The sequence below is a fragment of the Amborella trichopoda genome, chromosome 3, assembly GCF_054954075.1.
Source record: "Amborella trichopoda isolate Santa Cruz 75 chromosome 3, AtrichopodaSantaCruz75HAP2 v2.0, whole genome shotgun sequence".
In the NCBI taxonomy this organism is placed as follows: domain Eukaryota; kingdom Viridiplantae; phylum Streptophyta; class Magnoliopsida; order Amborellales; family Amborellaceae; genus Amborella; species Amborella trichopoda.
In genome coordinates, this window is record NC_142338.1 from 52207154 (window position 1) to 52231990 (window position 24837).

The following is a 24837-nucleotide window of genomic DNA, read 5'->3' on the forward strand; positions in this document are numbered from 1 at the left end:
AGGTGGAAATTACAAGGAAGGCTGGCCAATCAAAGGATTTTTTTTTTTTTTTTTTTTCAAAATTTCCTTTCGGTTTTGAGGATTCCATCCTCAAACCACACTTTCAATTTTTTTTTTTTTTAGTTTTTCCGTTAGTAGGGCAGTGTCCAAAGACATTAAAATGCAACTTTAAAAATCCAAAAATTCATCTCAAAATGAATTTTAATTTTTAAAAATCCAAAATTGCTAAGAGGCTAAATGAAATTTTTAGATATTTCAATTGGCAAATAAATTTTGGATTTTCAAAACCCAAAATTGTCAGGACACTTTCTTTTGGGTAAATAAAATTGTGATGACATTAATTTTCTTTTCAATATTTGAATTTATAAAATAAAAAATGTTAGGGAACCCTAAAAAGCAATTATTCAGATGCTGAACATTCGGAAGTTTAAAATGGATTTTGAAAATCTAAACAAGGGAAATTTAGTTAATTAAAAAAATCAACCGTTGAAGAAATTATACGAACTAACAACAATTCATATTAAAAAAAAGAAAAGGAAAGGAAATAACGATGGCACAAGAAAGGCATAAATAGAAAAAATCGATATTCAGATTTTTTGTTTTTTAAGATTAACTTACTTTAAAGAGAGCCTTTGTGGAATGGAGATTCTCCTTAACCCCCTCTCTCTCTCTCTCTAACAATTGCTCAAAATAATAAATTGATCAAAATACCCGTAAAATGTTATTGTCAATTTATATTTTATAAATTATTTTTTATATATTTTTATTAAACAAGCCTTGATAAGAAAAAAGAACGCCTAAAATTTCAAGTGATTTTAATTTGTAAAAAAAAAAAAATTCAAATATGAAATTAAGTTATAATCGTCAGATTGGCCCAAATTGTTGGCTAACACTGTTGTCAACTCGTGGATTGATAAGATCATTTTTCGACACTGCTGTCAGCTCATGAATTGATAAGATCATTTCCCATATATATATATATATATATATATATATGATACTACAAAACACCTATAAATGAAAATGAACCATGATTTCGCGTATCCTCATCACTATCCAAACTTTATCGCATAATGCAGTTGTCAAATAATATTTCAATTTGCATTATTTTGTTACTAATCGGAATGATCTGAACTTTGAAAAGTGTATACATCATAATGAAACGCACCTAATAAAAATATGAAAAAAATAATTTATAAAATTTAAATTAACCAAAATAACTCCATAAATATTTTGATCAATTCATATTTTACGAATTATTTTTTTTATATTTTTTATCAAATACACCTCAATAAAATATACACACACTCCAAATTTCAAGTAATTTAAATTTATAGGAAAAAAAATAAAAATTAAAACATAACCGGATAACTGTGATCTTGCTATAAAATTTAAATGGTAATTAAGATAGACGAAATCACGGTTCATTTTCACTTATAGGCATTCGGAAGAGTTTTTCTCTCTCATATATATATATATAAATGCAATTAGAATATAATTTTAATGTAATATGTTCTTAAGATTATCTCAAAATCTATTTTTATACCTAATTATAAATTTTTAATAAATACATGAACCGGACCGTGTAGATAATATGTTATAAAATGCACTTGTTCTGAGACTTAAAATCTTTTTATTTTTCATAATCATACATCTCGATGTCGAGATGATCAATCAAAGGTAACATTAAAACTAACTTTTCCAATGAATTTTTGAGGGGGCATCCGTAATTCTAAAGCATCCTCATATAAACTTTTTCCATATTATAAACTAAAAGAACAAAACCCACTCTGTTCGCGTTCAATTGCTTTCAGTTTTGCATTTACGAACGTAAAACACAACCAACATAGATATACAGACCCATACATGATAAATGGTTCGGAGGCCCTTCAGTATCAATGAATTGGTTTCACTGCACACGCCTTATACTATCATACAAAAACCATCCAGGAGTATGGTATAAAACACTGGAACAAAAGCTAGATATCTTCAGCTAAGAAACTATTTTAACCGCTTCAAAATAACAGAGGCAAATGTGTGAAAATTTATTGTCTTTCCAAAGAATTTAAGATAGCACGAAGAGAAGCGCCTTAGCAGTCCTCAGCAATCATATGAATCCTTTTAGCTGATGTTTTCATTGACTTCTAACATAAACAAATATTACCCATAAAGAACCTTATCCTGAAGATCTGTTAAAAGGTTGGAGGCCAGTGATGTGAGCTTCTTTCCTGTTTCCCCAGCCATGTTCTTTAGGGATGAGATGTCCTGCGATGCCTGCATAAATCCGAAATAACCAATGTCAAATCATAAACGAATTCTTCTCCTTCTTTCATTTTCATATAATTTGTAAAATTTCAAAATGTTCATATAAATCACAATTATTCCCGGGAGCAGAACCAAATTCACTATGAGGAGCATATCAAACCTTGCGAATGCTAACTAGATGGAGAATAATATGTAGGCCAACAGCATGAATCCTTAAGCAAAGAACTTTATAATTCAGAAACTATTTATAACACTACAGTAGCTTCCAAAATACCACAGAGGCCTTTGAGATCTATTTACACTAGCATTTAACGTTTTTTTTTTTGGGGGGCCATACAATTCAAAGATTGCAGTGAGCATGTTGCAAATATGGAAATTAACAATCATTGAGAATAGAAGCTAGCCGCCCAAATAGCTGGAAAAGGCTCAATGATGATGACTGAAGGAAGAAGCGACTCGATTGTTTCGGCAATTAAACTTCATATACAATACCCTCATCACTGAGGGTATGGCATTTAATAGAGCAGACTGGTGCACCAAGATTCATGCAGCTGACTCCAAATAATTGGAAAAGGCTATGATGATGATGATACACAATGACCATCTAAACGTTGGCGGCTGTGGACTTTTCTTTAATTGTTGAAAGATCTATAATATACAAGACACAAAAACAGGCCCCAAAAAGAAAATAATGACTCTAGACAAACAAAAGCTATTTCTAGTGCTCAGCAAAGGAATAAAAAAACAAAGACAAGAAGTCAAACAATGTTCTATGTGATTTATGTATCATTAGCTTTCCCAAAATTTCTAGCTTTCAGACATGAAAGATATCTATCAAGATGAGTTTGGCCAATGAAGAAGAAGTACCTGGAATGAAATCCGATTGATAAGATCACTCGCAGACAAATCAAGGCTAGGATCATCCATGTTATGTCCAAAAAGATCAGCACTGGATATCGATGTTGAGCTCTACACAAAGCATTGACCAATTACCAAACACAAGACGAAAGAGAAAACTAACTTACAGAGAGACTTAGTGATTCGAAGGGGAAGAAAAAAATTATAACCTGATGCTATCTGCAAGATGCAACATTTGAATGCTGCCTAAAAAGGAGAAAAACTAGCCCAAGCATTCATATGGACATATTTTGTCAAGTCATTGTGCCCATTGAGATGATGTCAAACAAAATCTGAAATTTTGGGAACCAATTAAGAATTACAAGATGATTACTCTCGAAATTATTTTTGAAAATTGAGTTTTCTAACACTTGGACCTCACCATCTAAAAATTGGAAAGTCTCTATTCAATCTCTAGACATTGTTTTTTCAAGTGCATAGTGGGTATGATAAGGATTTTTTTTATCTATGGATTGAAGGGCTTACATCCCTAAAATTTGGGGCCCTAAACCTAATTCTAGGTGGGGTTGTACCTGAGGGAGTTAAAAGAGATTCTACTCTCATGGGAATAGAATATCTTTTAGCCAAAAAAAACACCACAAAGGCCAATTCCAACAAGAAGGGGAGTTGCTTAGAATCAGGAAAAAACTTTTGTTTTTTTTTTTGGAAGGGTCATTGACAACTCTTAGTTGATTAGTGGAATTACAAAAGTCAGTCACACTTGAATAGTGGGAGTAGACCAAGCTGGGCCAGTTTTCACTAAATGGGTGTACAAAAGAGAGTCTATATAATACGTTTATATGAACGTGTAAATATGGGTGTATGCATGTGTGTGTGCGTGATATGTACTGCACACGCACAAACACAAGACGCATACAGAGAACAGGGGGCGAGGAAGAGAGAGAGAGAGATAGCATACTGAGAACTTTTGCAAGGAGATTTGGGCAGAAGCATCACTGGCTTTGCTTTGATCCCCGAAGAACTGAGCTGATGAAATAGATTTTGCATTAGAAAACTTTTGTTGGGCTTCGTTGGTTTCCTCAACCTGCAGTCATGAATATAGACATCAAAAGATGGAAACAACTGCCTAGACACATGCTAAGGATTATTGTAACAAAAAGGGCAGTGACAGATATCCAAAGGAAGAAATGCTTAATATCTGTTCTAATAGCAGAGACAAAATTGTTAGAGCTCCAATTGGAGAGGGAAAAAAAATAATTTATTGCCGCTAATCACTTATTCAAAATTTGAAAAGCTCTACAGAATTTAAATGAGTAGCACCAGATATTAGATACGCCCTCACATGTTAGTTCTACAGAATTTAAGAAGATATAAAACAGGTAGGCGCTCCTAAGTTATGAACCATATACTCATGGGAAAGGGGTATACACCTCCTAGTTCCTAGGGGGTAGGATCTTTTGGTTACGTTCTAAGATAGCTTTTGCTATGGTTGGTTATGAAGGACAGGATATTTGAACAAAAATTTTAAGCTGAACTCCATTAACAAATACACTAAAACCAGGAGAAAGGGCACATGAATCGTCTAAATGCGCTAAAGTCGGGGTAGAATTCCTTTGCAGACTATTCCAACAAAAGGATGGTAAACAAGCACCTCAATAATCAGAAATTAGCCACATGATAGAGAGAATTAACAATTAAATTTGTACAAAATATGAAGGAAGCATTAAAAGAAAAACAATTGAGGTTATATCATAGAGGATGAGGAAGGACATCTGTCACTTTGTAAAGAAAGATAATTTCCAATCCTCAATTGTTAAGGATATTAAACTCGCCATTGAATGTAAAAGACATGGTGGTCTCTCCTATTGAGGAACCTAAAATTGAAACTGTGGTAAAATGGAAATCGAATAACAATGTACCTAATCAATAGCTTCAAAGCAAGCACAAGCAGGGTTAAGCAGTGTTTCCAAAGGCAACGGTACGATAGCTATTCTCCAATATGATGGGCATCAGGTGTAACAAGCCCTTCTCAAGCCAGGTATTTGGAATGGAGAACTACTATATGTTTGTATGAGGACCATTTCTCAGACTATAGATTATGGAGGTTGACTTCCTAACCTCATCAATTCACTCCATCGGGAGATCAATTCTTTAGAGCCTGGAGGAGTTCTTTCAGAAATAATTTGTACTTTTGTCAAGTTGTTACCCATGTCATGGAATCATCGTGCAAGATAAAGGCTCTAGATGCTTAATGAAAAAGAGGAACTGATATCCACACATATCAATATTTAGACCTACCATTACCAATGAATCCACCAAAAACTTTTAAAAAGATTAGATCAATTGTAGACGAAGGCTGAAAGCACACCCATGGCCATGCAAAAATGGGTGCACCAGAACAACCACCGCAATTGTAACATCCCGTCACTTTTTGCAGGTATCTAAATGATGGTATCAACACATTCAAAACCCAATGCAGTATAACAAGAGCCCAACATGGATCATGCATTGAATGGACAACCTATGGGAGCAAAAGTGCCTCTTTATGGCACAGACGTTGTGAATGCTCTGACTCAGGTTCCCAAAAAACACAAAGGAAAAAATACACAATGGTGCCCACGTCACTCTCAACCATTGGTCACAGCTATAGACAGTCTGCCTGTCAACTGATCCCTAAATGAATCCCAATTGGCATAGAAACCTTCAGTAAAGACCTCCTATAGGACAAGCCAGTCCTCATGCAATTGCAGTTCTCTTAGTGCACCTTCTTAGTACCGAGTTTATACTTTGGAAAAATTTGACACCTAATGCCACAAGAGTACGTATTCCTCAGTGATCCCGTTTGTGGTCAAACCCCCTTGCTGGATTCGTACTCTTAATTTGCCTGCAATAACTGTGCATATTATTCAAATTTTTGTTGCTTGTGGACCGACACATGTGTGTATCAATCTTTTTATTTATCTATCGTGTGTGTAGAGAAAGAGGGAGAGAGTGAATGAGTAAGAGCGAGAGTGAGGGAGAGTGAAAGAGAGAGAGCATGTGGACTGACATTTGTATGTGTGGAGAGAGAGAGAGAGAGCTTGTGGAATGACATTTGTGTGTTAATGGGTTTACTTATCTATCATGTGTGTGTGTGTAGCGAGGGAGGGAGGGACAGAGGCAGGGAGAGAGAACCAATATTTTTCAACAACCTCTATATAGACATGTGCCATCCCTATAAACAAGTCACAAATATGCATAGTAAAAGTATGAGGAACCCCATAATCTATGAAACCTGAATAGTCAGTAAAGAATTACCTGCACTTTGGAGTAAGCGGAACTTGGTTTTTTCTTGATTCCACTATCCATTCCAAAATCAGCAAAGAAGCTGCTTGATTTAGGTGGAGAAACATGGTTAAGTACTTGGGTGCCACCAGAATTGGGCTCTGCAGACTGCATGCTCTCAACATATTCAAAGCGTGATGGAAACGATGAGCCAAAAGACGGTGCTGCACTGGCATTAGTTGATGAACTAACAACAAGAGCTGGTTCTTCAGGCTTCTGATCATAAAGACTTTCACTTGGCTGCATCAAATTGAGTAGGCATCAGACAAAAAAGAATTCATTACATCACAGCGTTACAAATTCAAACTTTCTCCAGTTGATTCATTAACTACAAATAATGCCAGCAATGAATCAAGAAAACAGTAAAGATTAAAGTTAAATAGTGATCTTTAGGGATGGAAAAAATTTATGTTATTGTGAGCTAGAGAACGATTCGACCTTTGTAGTAAGCTTCCGGGCACCAAGACCTCCCGTCTTACTTCCCTTTCTTGCACCAATGGGTTTTTTTATGGTACTGGTAACTGGATGGGAAGGAGCTTTTGGTGAGGCAGTAACTTCAGGTGCCTCATGTTTGTCAGTAGCCTCATTTTCTTTGGATGTGCCAGTAAGCTTCACATGAGATAGACCATTTACTGTCTGATTTGCCGGAGAAGCAAGGGGTGATCTAGGAGAAGTTGGGTCCTCTGTCAAGCTTTTGGCAACTTCCTTTGAAAGTAATTGCCGGTATAATTCAGCTGCTCTTGATGTGTATTTTGCTTCGATTTTACCTCCGTCGGTCCATCCATGCTGTTTAAAGAAAACCTGAGCACGATTATTTCCCCCAAAGCTCATCATTTTCAACTGCTCTGGAGTCCAAGAGTCCAGATTTGTTGACCTGATTTGGAATAAAAGGAAATGCTCAAGTTCAGCAAAGATCAAATGGTTGACAAAATGTCTACATAATAGCTAAATCAGCTTAACATCTTACACCAGAAATTGTGGCAATACGAATAAACAAGTTGATCATGACGCTCAAATCAGCTTATGCAATTTTAGCATAAACAAAGAATAGGGGGCAAGACAATGAAAGAGGGACTATGAAGGGGATTGCATTTAAGATGAAATGGCCGACTGCTTCCAGGAACAACACTTCTGCTTTTTATTTCAAACCTTTCATAGAATTCACGAAAAATCTCCAAAATTTCTTCAAAAAAATATACAAATTTTTCTCTGCATTTTACACTATAATCCTCAAAGTTTTACCTGTGCAGTATCTATGACGGTTGACCATGTAATGATGCTAAATATCATTACTATCTCAACGTATCTGATTTACTGTAATCAATAAACATTACTTCTCCTTAAATATGCATGAATGTCATCTTTTCTGCACAAGGATATGAGGCATTAAATCTGCTAGCAGCCCATATCAAAATAGAGCTTGCATCCTTAGGGTTTTGTCTTCCAAACTGATCAATCTAAGATGCCAATAAATGTATGAGAACAATATTAGACAAACATTGCATAACACCAGGTTCATAAATGCCTCTTCGTCTACAAATTCTGTTTTTCTTTTTTAAAATATCGATTAATTTTAAGAAATTCACATTATTTGCTATGGACAAACTTCGTATGTAGGATCTACCCATTGGCCAGCCTACGAAATGAAGTCTGCTGCATAGCCACGTGGATCAGTAAACAGGTCAACATCTTCAAAGCAAATGTCTAAAACTTGTGACTTGGGCCCAAAACCACCTTCCTGATTAGAGTTAACTTTGTGAGTGAACAGTGATGCAGCTGAATTAAAAGTTTCAATTACAGAACATGCGCCTATCTCGATGACAGATACTACAAAAAACGTAGAGAAATCACGTAAGTTCAGGCCAGTGGAAATATTTAAAGAAAATAATATAACAATAAAATATATCAGAAAATATATTGAAATCTATAGTCAGCTAGTTAAAAGTGAATATTCAATCTGATTCAAAAATATGAGAGACATTCAAGTCAAGTAACATTGGCAAGATGGTAACAAGTTAAACTTAAAATGACCACCTTCTTCCAGGGAAATTTACACTATAAACTCTGGTGTCAAAAAACACCTTATCCCGAAAGCTACATGCGGCCCCACCACCACCAGTTAAACTTATAATCACCGCCTTCCGTCCCAGCTCCAATGAAATAACTCTTTTTTTTCTACAATATCCCAATAATTTTCTCTTATTCCTGTAAATCCCCAGACTCTTTCTTTCACTCCCCTATCTAGACCAGTGTTCGCAAAACGAACCGGAACGATTAACCGGACATAGGGCTTGGAGCAGTTAGAACCAAAACCGGACTACCTGGTCCAGTAGAATTATTTTTTTTCAAAAAAAAAAGGCCAAAAATGGCAGAAAAAAAAACATAACTTTAGTGTATATTATTTTATTACCTACATTTATCTTAAGAAAAAATTTTTTGTAGATGACCAAGGTGGATCAATAACCACTTTTCTCAAGCCTGCTATCAAATCCAACGCTTGAGATGGTTTCCAATCTTTTTGCTCGGAAATAGAATGATTAATTAAGAAAGCAATAGGAAAATGAATACTTATTTTACAATAATGCAAACTAAAGTAGCATCCTTTGAGGCCAAAATCTGGGTAGGATGCTGCTATTGTTTCACAGTTCCATATAAGAACAAACTGAAGAGTAGAACAAATAATTTTATCAAAAAAACTAATTTTATTAAGCAAAATAGAAAGCACTTCCCATATTCATCCAAAAACATAATTTTATTGAAATAATAAGTATATCAAAAATATAATTTTATTAAGCAAAATAAAAAACACTTCCCATATTCATCAAAAGACATAATTTTATTAAAACAACATAATTTTATCAAAATAATAAATTTATTAAGCAAAATAAAAAACACTTACCATATTCATCAAAAAATGTAATTTTATTTATTAAGCAAAAATAAAAATCACTTCCCATATTCATCAAAAAACATAATTCTATTAAAAAATATAATTTTATTAAAAAATAATTTTAATAAGCAAAATAGAAACCCACTTCCCACATTCATCAAAAAACATAATTTTACTAAGCAAAATATTTTTTCTTTTAGAAAAATCAATTTCTCAAAAACCCGTAATGTTGGAGCAAGAAACAACCATCAATGTTGGAATAATCGAACAAATCAAGACACATGCATTGTAAAGGCTTCGATCATCTTTGAAACGCACCAAATCTCATCAAAAAATATTTGGTATTTTGGGTTTAATTGATAAAAGGGGGGAAATTTCAGATCTATGCAATTTTCATGACATCGTGCAACAAAAAAATTCATATAAAAAATTTACTCAATTATAAATAAACATACCGATTGTATTTAAGATATGAAGCCTTGATAATCGAAATACACAACTCAATTTGATAAAAAAGACCTTCAATGGGATCAAAAATATGTTTTTTTGGATTGAACACAGGTTCTCTGAGCAGAAGCTTTGCGGGCCAAAATCAACCCACGATCTTTGGTGTTTTGAACAAATTGATACATGAATCAGGTAAATACTTCAAATAGCTATCAAAACTCTCAAATTTCTTCACGAACCATTAGGTATTGATATTATTGAAAGAATGGCGGAAATTTTCAAAAACCTGGAAAATCCGCCATTTCAATCCAAGAAATTCCTTTCTTTTTCGATGTTTAAATCTAAATTCACTGTTTTATATTCATTAGATCGTGATTAAAGAACGAAAAAAAGCCAAAAATGGCTGGAAAACGAATAAAAAAAGGTGAAAATTTGGATTCATGGTTTTCCTACTATATACAATGGCCCCTATTTCAAAATAACACCCATTATTAATATTGTACCGTTATATCTTAAAAACACCGTTATATCGGCTAACCAGTACGGTTAGGAGAAAACCAGCCGATAAGACAAAAACACGGCCGGTTCAACCCCTCATCGGCCAGTTTTAGAATGGAAATTTTAGGGGGGTATTACCTAGGCTACTAGACAAACAAAATCGGCCCTAACTAGACTCAAAACCCTAGTGGTTCCAAGCTAACCCGCCGGTTTCGGTTCTAACCAGCAGGTTTTTTGAACAATGATCTAGACAGAACAAGAGAGACCGAATTCCTCATTTGAAGGAACCCATAAGATTTTCTCGTTTGGAGGAAACATAAGATTTCATGCCTGCCTCCCTCCCTCCTTCCCAGCTTGGAATTGGCCAAAATTTTGAAGGGAAATCAAATTCCAGCTACCCAAATCACTTTTTACAACAATTTTCAGGCAGACCTAACTCTCATAATAAGCTCATCCATAGAATCGTCATCTGAATAAGGCGGAATAAAAACTTTAATTCACACAATGGCAACAAGTGAAAAAACTTTGCGCCCTCCCCACCTTATCTCTTCCTCTGCCTTATCTCCTCTGCAATTTCTCAGAGAGAGAGAGAGAGAGAGAGAGGGTGCCTTTTTCTCTCAATATGTCACTCTAGCTCACTCTCTATAATTGAGTCTCTCTCCCACTCATATAATTCAGGTTCTCTCTCTCTCTCTCTCTCTCTCTCTCTCTCTCTCTCTCTCTCACACACACACACACACACACACACACCAGACTGCATGTACTCAAGGAATGGGAGAGGGCGAAATGGGTAGATGAATGGGAATGGATTGGCTTTTGGTTATTAAATTCAATAAACAGATATTGGGTGAAAGCATGGGATGGAAGCCTGCAAAACAGTCATTTGAGCAAAAGCTCCCTACAACTTTCCCAGCAAAAGAGCCATTTATGCAAAAGCCCCCCTGGAACTTTCCCTCTCTTCACGTTCAAAGTATACCTTTTCAACTCCAATCCGTAGTCAAATCCCTTCCTAGTATCCACCTTCCGAACTCAATCCAAGTTCTATTCACCTACAAGCCCATCTCCTCAAAGAATAATTTTTTCCACGTTTAATTGATGTGTTCAAGATCAGTGTGTTCTTCTAAAATCAAAAGAACCCACATCCCCAAAAACCCAGTTTCTTCTTCTTCTTATCAGAATAGAAGCATCCATATCCCAAAAAACCCAAATTCTTCTTTTTCTTAGAACAGAACCCATCTCCCAAAAAACCACAAATGTTTACAGTGAGGGTAGAGGCAGGTGGGTTGGAGAGTGAGGGAGAGGAAGAAGTGGATTGGAGAGTGGAGGAGAGGAAGATGGGGTGGAGACAGAGGGCTGATGACGTGGGAGTCCATATGAGAAAATGAGAGCAAGTGTTTAGAGAGAGAAAGTGTGAGACAGATTGAGACGGAAAGGAGGCTTACACACACACACACACACAAAGTACATTAGAGAATGAGAGAGTGTGTTTCAGGGCATTGGGGCCTTAGGACTTAGGTGGAATAAAGTTCAGAATGTAATTTAGAAGAAAAAAAAAGGAGAACATAATGTGATTGTAGGAATGGTTTTGTTTTGAGGTGTGGAAGGGGAGTTCAGCCACTGCATGCAGGGGGTTTAATTGGGAGGTTCTTCTTGAAATCCAGGTGGAAAGGAGGGGTTAGGTTGTAAATTTCCCATTCTTCTATGTTCTACATCATGACCAGTACATAATCATTTAAATCGTTCAACTCAGGCACAGCATAGAAAAAATATTTATAAGAAACTTTAAATGTTCAAAGTATACCGGTAATGGCACTCCTTAAAATAACCACAACAATGTCAACCCTTCCATGATGAGCGCATAAACTGAGTTGAGCATGCCACAAGACATATACATACAGACGTACATTACACACACACACACACATACACACGCATATAAGGCTTTTTGCTCTTGCAAAGCACTCTCAAGCTAAAAGAGTGCTTTGCTGCCCCCTAAGGAGGGAGTTCGAAGCTTTGCCTTTGTGCATAGCAAAGCAAGTGATGAGCAGGCCTCCACAGGCATAGCGGAGGCCTTCAATTGTTTAGGGGGGCCTCTTTTTGCAAGGTTCTTCAATTAGTGATTTTATGTTAAGCAATCAAAGATCTTGTTTGAGAGTGCGATGCTTCACCGGCTAAGCATTGTTTGAGAGTGTGTTGCTTCACCAGCTAAGATCTTGTTTGAGAGTGCTCATCCGCAGCTTTGCTTAGCTGTAATTGAAGAATACCCAATCCAAGAGCTTTGCTAAAAGCACTTGCTCAAGAGGGAATGGCATAGTTTGTCTGTGGAAAGCTATAGCTTGATGTTTAACACAACAAGGCGGTATCCCAATCACCTCTATGAGGTATTTTTTGCTGCTTTTGTTAGCCCCCGAAACCAAGCCGGACTAGACAACTTAGTAAACTGAGTTAACTAGCACTATGTTCCAGTTACTTAGCTAAGCTGGGGTAAAAAGCTATATATATATATATATATATATATATATATATATATATATATATATATATATATATATATATATACTAGTAACCTGCAAATGATCCAATAAAATAAATAATAAACAATTAACATGAAGAAATCATAAAGCTCAAAACAAAATGACAATCGTTATATATAAAAAGGAGTAGAAAAGATATAATAATTAATAATATATAGTTAAACCACTTATATGAAAATTATCTGATTACCGAAAATAGACTTAGAACACAAAGAAAATACCAGGTCAAAATTTATTAAGAGGAACTGATCCTGGCTCAGCCTAGGAAACATGGTGATTTTTCACTTAATTTGGAACTTCAAACATCAAGAAAAATATCCAAAATGTTGACAGGAGCTTCACTTCTTTGGATAGCCACCTCACATAAAGTTAAGGGAATCTCCCTCTAAAAAAGGACACCAAGTGCTTCCTGAACAATCGCAGCCCCAGATTCAAAACCATGATATTCTCTCTCATTACATTTATGAACCCAGACCCATATAAAAAAGAAATCACCCCACCCCATCCTACCACCATAGTCTACATCACAAAAAATTAAGAGTCATTCTCATCAGTAAGGTGCAAAAATTAGGTCTCTCAGAAATCTGGATCATGTGACAAAGATAACCACTATCAGAAAATCTTTCATGACCCTTAAGAGTCCTGCCTCAAACTCTAAGAAATAGAGACGACACAAATTTCACCATGAACATTACCCATCCCTCACTCCCACAAACTCCCTACCAACTAAAGGATACAGACATAAAGAAACCCCAATGAACAAAGGAGAACATGCCCAACTTATTAAGCACTCTATTTCCGGATTATCTATCGTATGTCATTATTCAAAGTTAATATTGCAAAAGGGACTACATAATGTGAGACCATCTGGTCCAATCCCTACTCGTCATAAATCCTACCCTTGTAATTCCCAAAAGCCTCCAAAAGCCTCCAAAAACTTGAACTAACACTAGAAGGAACCAGAATCCAAGGTGAATGAAATGATGGAATCCCCAAAACATTAACTGGCTCATGCGATGACAGTCTAAACAAACCTACTTCACTCCACACTACTTGGTCTCTTCGAGGAAGGAATGGTCTAGTAAGCCCAACCTCTTTGCTAATATGTCAAAATTTTAGATGGCACTAAAGGCCATAGAACTCAAATTTTTCTATAAGTAAACTTTCAAGACCTAAATAGAGAACCCAATAAGCTACAGTTATACAGCCTAGAGTATCACTTCGATGCACTTCAAGAGGAAAGTCAAGTGAGGAACACAATGGGTAACAAATCGTGAAACAGGCAGAAGGAATATGTTAATATCTAATAACATTTCAATAAGTATAAAAATGCTAATATGTTAATATCTAATAACATTTCAATAAGTATAAAAATGCTAAGATAATATAAAAGGTCGTAAAGGAATGACCAATTTCAATGTAATACATGTTTACAAAAGAATATCAGTTCAACAAATAAAACCAGTGTTTAAAAACTCGGACCAGTGGGTGAAACCAGCCACCCACAGGTACGAGTCAAACCACCAGTCCAAGTTTTTAAACATTGTAAAACATTTATCAAAAAATTTCTATGGTTTCAGAACCTTTGCCCAAAACTTGGTTCACAATAGTTAATGTCACCATTCACAAAAATGATACCTCTAAAGCTATACAAACAAACACCACTACAAATTTGACTTTACAAATTATATTCTAGACCAATATCAAATGTCATCCTAAATTCCACAGATCTGGTTCAATTATAAATTCCCAACTGAAGTTAATCCACATAGACTGCCCTAGAGCATAACAATTAGCAATGGGATGAGTTTTTTTTTTTTTTTTTCTAAAATAAGCAGAAAGAAGGAATCATTTTGCTTGCATATGATAGAGTGGCAAAAAATGGCAATTACCAAAAACCAAATCCAAGCCTCAGGAAAACATCACAATATTTGATATGACATAATCGCAAGCATTAGAACCAGCCAATTGGGTGGTAATGAAATTTTCAGTAAACTACCAACCAAGATTTACATGAAATATGAGACACATAATTTTTTCAGAATCTTGAATCTCATTCTAAATCGTATTACACCAATAACAACAGTAATATTACACAGCATCCAACGTGCAGTAATCACATGCCAAAATTACAGGAAGAGAATAACAAAACAAGTTGAATGTCAGAAGGAACCCTTCATAGTGCAAATGGCACTAAAAAATAAGATAATTTTTTTATTGTGATCCTTTAACATGCCAATCATGTTCCAATCAAACCTCCGAGTAAAACATGCAACCAAAATTAACATTAAGAGAAGAAAACAAAAAAAAAAGTGACCTCATTTCTCCTTTCAATATGGGGATTTCAGATAAAGGAGGACAGAGATTAAAGAGTCGGAGAAATAAGAGAGAGAGAATATGATACCTCACAAAACTAATGTGCACGCCAAGACTACGGTGCACAGCAGAGCAATCAATGCAGAGAAATATTCCATATGTTACAGACGCCCATGTCGGATTCTTCGCATTGCAATCAAAACACATCTACCACACAATAATAAAACAACCACATAATCAAAGACAGTCTAGACACAGAAATTAGATGTAGATCCAACAAATTGCATGCAGATCTAAGATTAAGAGGGCAATCCCATTAGAAGCAATAAATTTCAGTAGAGAGAAAAGGAAAAAGAAATGGAGATTACAAGAAATAAAGGGGGGAATCGATACGAACCTTATTCTCAGAACGAGATTTGAGCTTTCTGAAGATGGCGTTCTTGTCGGTGAAGTTGTCCAACGCCATGGCTCTGAGAGAGAGATGGATAGAGAGAGAAAGAGATCCCTGTTATTGGGGCTTAGAGAAAGACAGAGTTCCCCGAAGGAGGAGGTAATGGGGCTTGCCGCTACCTCCAATGGGGATTAAAATATATGGGAAAAGAGCGATCCTTCTTTTTAACAGAGATCAGCGTGCCGTATATTATAATTTATTATTTAAAGCGTGTCGTATTTTGTAATTTATTATTTAAAGCATGCCGTATTTTGTAATTTATATGATTTAAAAATAAGTTTATATAAGGTTGCAACTTTAAAAATGTAGAATTAAAGTTCATCGAAAGTTCATCGAATAAGGTTGTTTTAATTTAAAAAAACCCTTTAATTCATCATCTCGACATCGAGATGTATGAATATAAATAAAAATAATACACCTTTTAACACATTATCTAGATAGTCCATTTTCAAGATTTTCACGTGTTTATAGATCTACTTGATTTTAACCATATTTTGAGTTCAAAATTTTATAATTTGATATAAAAATGAATTTTCAGATAATCCTAAAAATATTTTACACCAAAAGTATATGTTATGATAACATTTAGTGGTTTATCTTAATTGAATTGTTTATGGTTGCAACCTTATAGAAACCACATCTTTATTTAAAAGATATGTTTCTATAAGATCTAGATTTTACAAAACAAAATAAAACCTCACCTTAAATCCTCGTCTGGAAAGTACCTTGGACGGCATAATCTATTTGATGGTTCTAAAATCAATTTCCAACACGACCAATAAAATTTGAAGCTAAAAAAATGTACAGATATGTGAATACTTATTTTAAAGTAAAATGAAAGGTCTAGATAATTTGTTACAATATATACTATTTCATAGCTTAAAAATCCTAAATTTTTTTTTTCACAGTCATAATAGTGAAGTTGAGATGATCGATGTAAAATTTTCTAATGCTTAATTTGCAATTTTCGATGAGTAATGAGGTGAGGATTACTTCTGCAGCCCTATCAAACTATTTTCTTTATTTAAATTTTTTTAGGGGTGCATACATATTTAATCTTTTAACTCTTGTCCTCAAAATTTTTATTATTTATTTATTTATTCGTATTTCATATTTCAACTTTTTTGTTTTTAAATTTTAACTTTTGTATTCGTAAACGATGAAATGCCAACTAACCAACCACCGTCGGGAAGGTTTGAGGCGAAATTTAAAGGAGAGTGATAGGTAACCAAGAAACTAACGGCCATCTCTGAAAAGTGGAGACTTATGGGTCCTATGACCACATGATATGTGAGGGCACAGGGTAACCATTGAATCAATGGTTAGACGGTGATGGAGAAACTGCGGACCCGACAAACATGATTTTAATTCAACTATACGCCAACCCATTTATTTGGATATTGATGACCCCTTGTGACCAAATATTTCACTTGATATCCACCATCCGTTGTTCCATCAAGCAGGCAAATTATCAAATGCTGTATGGAGATGTATATTTAGAGGTTACTTCTTAAAACAATAATGAATTTCTATCGAGGGACATAGGTTGTCGTGCACATAAATACGTGAGGTTTGTATAAAGCCGAGGCTCTAAACAATCAAATTAGAGCCTACCTTCAAATAGTGTCGAGAAATGTAGTTTCAAGACCGGAAATCTTTGACTAGCCTTAAAATATATATTTATCTTTAATCATAAAATTTTAAACATAAAAAACACACTGTAGATCGGGCAGATCTATGAAAACTTGAATGACTTAAAAATTGACAGTCAAAAATGCCTTACACGATGTACTATTTTCAAAACTTGAAATTCATTTTTTTCTCAAGTCCATTTGGTGTCGAGATGATCAATTTGAAGATATTTGAGCATCAAAACAACCTCTTCTAACGAAAAATTTGAGGTAGGTACTAATTTTGATTGTTTCGAGCCTATAAACTTTTCCCCACATAAATTAGGGGTAGAGGGTTTGACATTTATACAATCTTGTTCGAATAGCTAGTCGCAAGCTGAAAATAATGTTATATGCAAGTGTCAGCGATTATTATCGTGCTACAATTAAAATATAGAACTATTGTCAGCTCATTAACAGTCCCCCGATCAAGGTGAGATCATCATCGTTCTTCGAAAATATATGTATGTGCATTAGGACCTATAAGAAGCACTTTAATTGCAGGGTTCCCTACTGCGTTAGAATTATAGCTACCGGGAGCGCCCCCATCAACGTGGCGCTCTCCATCCGGAATCTAGCTTCGGCGTTTCATGACCAAGATCTTGGCCGGAACCAATTTATTTTTTCAGGATCTTACTCCCAATTATAGGGTACTCGTCTCGATCCCACCATTGCACAGTGTATGCTCCCGAAGAATGCAGATCCCATTCATAGATAAATAAGATCCTCAATCCCCGAATTTTAGGAGCTCAATCTTTGTGTTAACAAAACTATATTTTAACTTTTAAAGTAAAACAATTATATTTTAAACCAAATTTTTATGCAGTATTTCCAACCCAAAATAACGGTATTGCATTTCTCAAATTTCTTCTAGACGTAGCCAAATAATAGCAATATATGCCCCGGTTGCATCCAGATCGTACCCAAACAACACCATTTCATTTTCAGTTAATATATTACGCCAGTAATGTATTATGCTAGTAATTTGTTTCACATATAATATAGTTTCAGGTACACAAACGGTCAACGTGACGCCCATAGCGTATTATGTATGAGATTTTGAACAATACTAGTATTAACCTTTTCAATAATATAATTGTATGAAGCACTAAAAGAATTTATTTCATACCATATTAATGAAATTTAATTAATCTATGAACATCTAGGATTGGTTGTGAATGGATCCAGCCCCATGAGCCACTGCTACATAGGACAATGGTTTCTAATATAAACCAAAACAAGATCCCGTTTATATGGGAACGGGCTACAGTGTTTAGTAGGATCACAAATCCATGTGTAATGGAGTTGGGTTTTTTTATACAAGTGGAGAATGTGATGGGACTGTGGACCAATCGTGCACAGAACGCGTTCCGTCCTTGAATGGCAATCGTTTCCAAATAAGAACGCAGTCATTCTTAAATGGGGGTGCGACTCAACTTCAAATGGGATCTCATTCTTGTTGTGGATGGGAGCGTGATCCTATTGAATATGGGAATGTGATCCCATTGTACATGGACACGTACCCGTTAAGTAAGGATCTAGATCCCGTTGTATTGGGAGCGCGCTCCCTCTTGATATGGGATCTCAATCCGCTAATTTTACCCTCATTGGAACTTGCTCCTCGAGCTGTGGAGCTTTAGGCAGCCATCAATCCGACGCTCCTGCTTCTGGAACCGGAGCCATTCTTGCTCTCGCTCCCAATAAATATGGTTAGAAACTTAGAATACTACCATAATCTCTTTCCCCTTCGTTTTCTACTCTCCTCTCTTTTCTTTTCCCATTATCATCTCTATTTTTCCCCAGGCAAATCTCATGTTTTGCTTCTCTTGCGTCATCAAGCTTCTTCCATATTGTCTACCTAACTCCAATTTTTTTATATTTTCTTACAGAAGGTTGGGGTTTTATTGCACTCATGTTGTATAGAAATTTAAATTGCTGACGGTAATATTTAGAAGTTAATGGGCCAGTAGAACAAGAGAGACAGATATAGATGGAGGCAAATGGTTCACATTTAATGTATCGGATTGACAGCGGCGAGGAAAAGCAAACACTTTGGAATTTAATTATCTGCTTATCAAATCTTAAAAAGCTTGAGGTTTAGAAATCAAAAAATTGTAAAATTTGAATTTGAATTCAAAAGTTGGTTCTCTTGATGCACGGTAAGAATGTTTGGTGGTGAAAAGGCCATAAGGTGAGCCTATGTAGAAAGAGAATTTTTTTTATTGCCCCTCGGCCATTTCATCATATCTTCCAATGACGAGGATTGTTGATATAGGCCGCTCTCCTTTTCATAGGACCGGATTCAAAAGTGTGCCTTCCATGAGTACCATTGCTCGTAACTCCGAGGAGGTTCATTGGAGAGCAGATGCAAAAGAGGAAGTAGGTGGACAGGAGCTGCTCATGTGCCACGATCCAAAGCATACATGTATGTTATATCAAACAGTCACAATGTGGGGGCTTTACCCATGTCAAATCCCTTCACATGAGCCCGGAATCACGATTGAGGTAAACAAATAGTCCCACAGGAAAGGACGTCTCCCCTTTCTCCCCCATTCTCCCTCTTCACCCACTCCTCAATTTCCTCGATCTCTGTCTCCTCATTGCCCCAGTCGTCTGTTTTCTTCGACGTCCCCCTCATTGTCCTCCCCTCACCTGTGGCTTAACCCCTAGATCTTTAGACCTCCCACTATCCCTCAAATATCTCCTACTCATTACCTTTCCCCTCAGCCTACTACCCTTCCTTTAGGCCTAACCATTCTAGCTGTATCTTCCATTCTCTCCCCCTTCAAGTGTTCAGTCCAACTACACCTCCCCTCATTTCAACCCAACCAGAGTTAATTCATTCCCCAAAGGCCAAATGACGCTAGAAAGTGTCTCCATGACACTAGAAATTGTTGCCACACTTTGAGCAGTGGCGGTAGTGGTTCTATATGTGAAGAGTCTCTCGTTTTTCTAAAGAGACTCCTTGTGTATTTATATGAATGTACATACTAGTTTTTTTATAGACAAATTAAAAATGACAATAATAGAAACCAAATCATAGATACCTAAACCATACTTAAATTTATAATAAAATACATATACTCTATCAACCCTTCCTATAAATATTGATTGCAATATATACTTTCTATATTAACCCGATACACAATATACACTTTCCTTAAACACTATAAACTCTCCCCAACCATGAGCGGTACAATGTCACTATCATAAACCCACTGTTGGAACTTCAAGCAACAAGTTACAAAACGACGTGTGCCCTAAGAGTTGTCTTCCTCCTCATTTTCTGCAACCTTGCACCCATTCCAGTAAGACCCAATTGATATCTCCAAGGATAAATGGAGATATAGCATCCAAATTGACCTGCTTTTGCTGGCATATGAAGAGGGGCATGCCTAGAAGAAGGCGGTTAGGAGCATATGCCAAAAAGGACTTTGTGGCCACATAAGGAGATATCATGGCATAAGAAGGCTGCATCTATAAGCACGGCTGCATGTGGAGGTGCATTTAAATAAAATGGTGGACCTCATAGATGTAACCCTGCTTAGGGACACCCCATGGCTTCAAGAGGATAAGTATGGTTTCTATTTGGAGTGAGAGATGTCAAACAAGTAAGCTGCAGAGTTATCTTTTACTATGTTCCAAAAGCCGCAAAGACGAGAAAGGGCTGGGGCCTTGGTAGTAGAACCAACGAGCCCCTTGAGTGAAGTCTCTGACTTCATTTTAGGGTAGGGCCCAAATCCCTACTGACTTACCCCTGTTTTTTTTTTGGGAAAGGGACTGGAGTCGTGGTGGTAGCACCCCACACTCTAATTACCACGTTGTGGTTTCCATTCTCACCACTAACACTACCCTACTAATACCTTAAAAAAGCTCCAAATCTGCTTGAAAAAACGGGTAAGGGCATGTCTTCCCTACTGAATTACCCAAAAAAAAAAGCCACTGAAGATCCTGGAACCAAAAAAAAAAAAAAAGCCACCAAAGATCCTAGAATCGATAAACTGGAATTAGGAATAACATATCAAGAGAGATAAAAGGGATGTTCAAAGTAATGAGCATGTCATGTGTTATGGCTCCCCATACCATCTTAGAGTCTTTTCAAGAAAATATTACCTCAAGGATTTAGGAGCATCGGGCTGGAGCCAGAAAGATAGTACAATTTTAAGAGAAGTGAATTGAGCAGTCTGCTCCCTTCCCCAAGTCCCAAGCTTGGCTACCAACCCGCACTCTCAAACCCTCATTTGTCATAAAGATCCTCTAATGAAATGCGAGAGGCCTAAGCGACTAGGTGTAAAAATGTCCATTTTTATATCTGATCAAAAAAATTATGTTGGATATAGTTGTTTTATAAGAGACTTTAGTTGCCCAAACCAATTCTAGGGGATACCAGACCTTCTTGGAGGAGGAGTCTGATGGGTAGTTTGGGATACCTTTGTATTGACAGGAGTTTAGGTCCTGGAGAGAGTTTTATTCTTGTATGTCATATTGAGGGACAACATACGGGATTTAACTGGGGCTGTTTGTTGTGTGTGCGGATCAAATAGGTCAGACAAGAGGCATTAATAGGAGCTACAAGAAGTGCTTCAAAAGCCGAATCTCCCTTGGTGTTTGGTGGGAAACTTTAATGTCAAGAGATGGACACACGAGTATAGTTCGGGCATAAGGACTACCAGCATGGAGACCATCAAAGCGTTCATTACCAGCGATGAACTCATCAAAATCCTACTACTTGGATCCAATTTCATGTCCAACTATAGTGCCACAAGACCGGTAATGTCCAAGCTAGATCAGTTCCTATGGTGTCGCTAGAGCGAGAGGAAATCTCATAGTGCTAATGCCATGCACTACGTAAATTGGTTTTGATTTGGTGTCCTTACTGCTGGACTCAATGTTCAAACAATGCTGGGTTAAGTTGCTAAAACGACGGTGATTAGAACACAAAATATTTTTATGTCATTATAAATATCAACAAACATCCAACAACGTTCGAAGTCCGAGGTTCACAAACATTGACTCAGATGATACAATGACCCTTGAAGCGGGGATTGTCAATCATTTATAGTTGCCCTTCCAAATAGGGGCCAGTCTAGAAACTTCTATTGACAATTGTGTCCTTCAGAGTTCAGCTCAGACCATAACAGAGGAGGAAATTTAGGAAGCATCACGCCATGTACCCCCCAAAAATTGTTGTTTCTTAACAAATAAGAAGGAATTATTGTTTCTTAAAATAAAGTGAAAAGCGAGGTTCCCGGATGAAGGCATTAACAACTTTTAAATTCGTAGATCATACATTCCATCCATGTGAACCTGCGGGTGTGATATGGGGTGTAAATTTCCCATTTTAACCCTATTGCAATATTTTACAGAGGCGACTACGCCCTCTTTTATGTTCTTCGCTTCTTCTTCTTGTCTTTTTAGTTTCTGCCACCTGAAGAATGGGTGGTATTACGCACTCCTTTGGATGGATCTTTTAATTAATTTAACCGATTTAAGGGTCTTTAAAACAAAAACAAAAAAGGATAATTCAGATTTGGGCCCTACCTTTGGTGAGAATGGAATCAAAGACTTTATCGTAATAATGTTTGTTGGTACCAGTGTTTAAAAAAACGCCGAGTTGAACCGGACTCGCCCGGTTCCACTCGGGAATCGTCCGGTTCTAGAGAGAACCGGACGATTCTGCACAGTGACTTGCCGATTCACTGCACGGAATCGGCGAGTCCCGTAAGGAAGAATATAAATATTTTTTTTTTTTTTTTTTTTTTTTTGTAATCCATGATAGATTTTTTTGTAATACTTGATCGATTTTTTTGTAATCCATGATCGAATTGTTTTTTTTTTTTTTTTTTTATCCATGATCGAATTTTTTGTAACCCATGATAGAATTTTTTGTAATCCATGATCGAATTTTTTGTAATCCATGATCGAAATGTTTGTTTTTTTTTCTTGTAATCCATTATCGAATTTTTTGTTTTTTTTGTTTTTTTTTTTGTAACCCATGATAGAATTTTTTATAATCCATGATCGAATGTTTTGTAATCCATGATCGAAATGTTTTTTTTTTTTTTATAATCCATGATCGAAATGTTTGTTTTTTTTTTTGTAATCTATGATTGATTTTTTTGTAACCCATGATAGAGTTTTTTGTAATCCATGATTGAATTTTTTGTAATCCATGATCGAATTGTTTTTTTCTTTTTTTGTAATCCACAATAGAATTTTTTGTTTTTTTATGTTTTTTTTTTTTTTGTAATCCATGATCAAATTTTATGTAATCCATGATCGAATTTTTTGTAATCCATGATCGAATTTTATGTAATCCATGATCGAATTTTTTGTAATCCATGATAGAATTTTTTGAAAATTTGTGATTTTTTTTTTTTAATCCATGATCGAATTTTTTTTTGTAATCCATGATAGAATTTTTGGAAAATTTGTGATTTTTTTTTTTAATCCATGATCATTTTTTTTTTTGTAATCCATGATAGAATTTTTTGAAAATTTGTGATTTTTTTTTTTAATCCATGATCGATTTTTTTGAAAATTTGTTTTTTTTTTTTTTTAATCCATATTATTCAAAGAGAAAATGAGAGAGATGATGATTCTGAGGCCACCCTATCCCAGCCATATTATTCACATATCGAGTCCCAACAGCAACAGTGTAGGGATGAGCACGACAGTGCAGGTGAGCATGAATGATGGACAATCTTCGGGGATTTTAGATTGGGAACACAACAAAACACTAACACTCAGGGATTTGAGAATAGTCAGACGCCTGCTAATATCGATGATTCGTTTTTAGATCGAATCAATGAATTGTTAAACTAATTCAATCAATGGCACCAGCGTGACCAAGAAGAACAATAACGTCGTCTATCATTTTATTTTTAGATCATATGTTACTAATTTTATGCTTCATTGTAGTCCATGTATGTTGATATACTTATTCCATGATAATTATATGTTCATCCTTTTGTGTGATGTAAATTAAATGCTGAATGGCGGTTCATGCAGGGAAAGAACATATCAATATTCGCATATTCATTCAAAAACATGAAAATTCTTAATAGAGTACCTTCATTTTTTATTGAATTCCTAAAAAACAATATTTATAATGAATTTTAATAAATTTTTCAGATTTTTTTTAAACTTTATTCTGACCGATTCACCCGATTCCCGATCAGAATCGCCGATTCGCCGATCCGGATCTGTTTTTTAGATACCCAATCTGGATCACCGATCCATTTTTTAAACCATTGATTGGTACTATGGCCAAAGCCCCAACCTATTCTATTTGTTGGTACTACGGCCAAAGCCCCAACCTATTCTATTTAAGGATCTTGTACATTAGTAGCATTTAGTCAACTTCAAATAATTGGGATGAGGTTTTATAATGGTAATGATGAAGATTATTAACACGTTTTTAAGGGGAGTCGAATTCAACGTCATGCAAGTGGCACTGGCTGATAAATATCTTATTCCAAGTATTTTTTATCATAGTTATTGGGAAAGTTATAAAAATTATATTTTATTTTTTAAAATAAAAAGCATTTTATATTTGACATCCAAGTACAACTTTTGAAAGTA

General features: G+C 35.7%; 1 protein-coding gene across 2 annotated transcripts; it reads right to left on the minus strand.

Moving 5' to 3' along the window:
- Window positions 1–1793: 1793 nt before the first annotated feature.
- On the minus strand, window positions 1794–15890 carry LOC18429240 (putative ADP-ribosylation factor GTPase-activating protein AGD8). Of its 2 annotated transcripts, none has more exons than XR_016051626.1 (7): window positions 15530–15764; window positions 15221–15339; window positions 6886–7321; window positions 6421–6687; window positions 4082–4207; window positions 3133–3455; window positions 1794–2274 (listed from the first exon to the last, which is right to left on the minus strand). XR_016051626.1 is itself a non-coding variant. In XM_006838530.4 (7 exons), the coding sequence occupies exons 1-7, from the start codon at window positions 15596–15598 to the stop codon at window positions 2161–2163; spliced, it is 1233 nt and encodes a 410-aa protein (XP_006838593.2). In that variant the 5' UTR covers window positions 15599–15890; the 3' UTR covers window positions 1794–2160. The 2 variants fall into 2 exon arrangements, 1 of the variants encoding a protein (XP_006838593.2); XM_006838530.4 differs by having other exon boundaries at window positions 3133–3234; window positions 15530–15890.
- Window positions 15891–24837: the final 8947 nt, after the last annotated feature.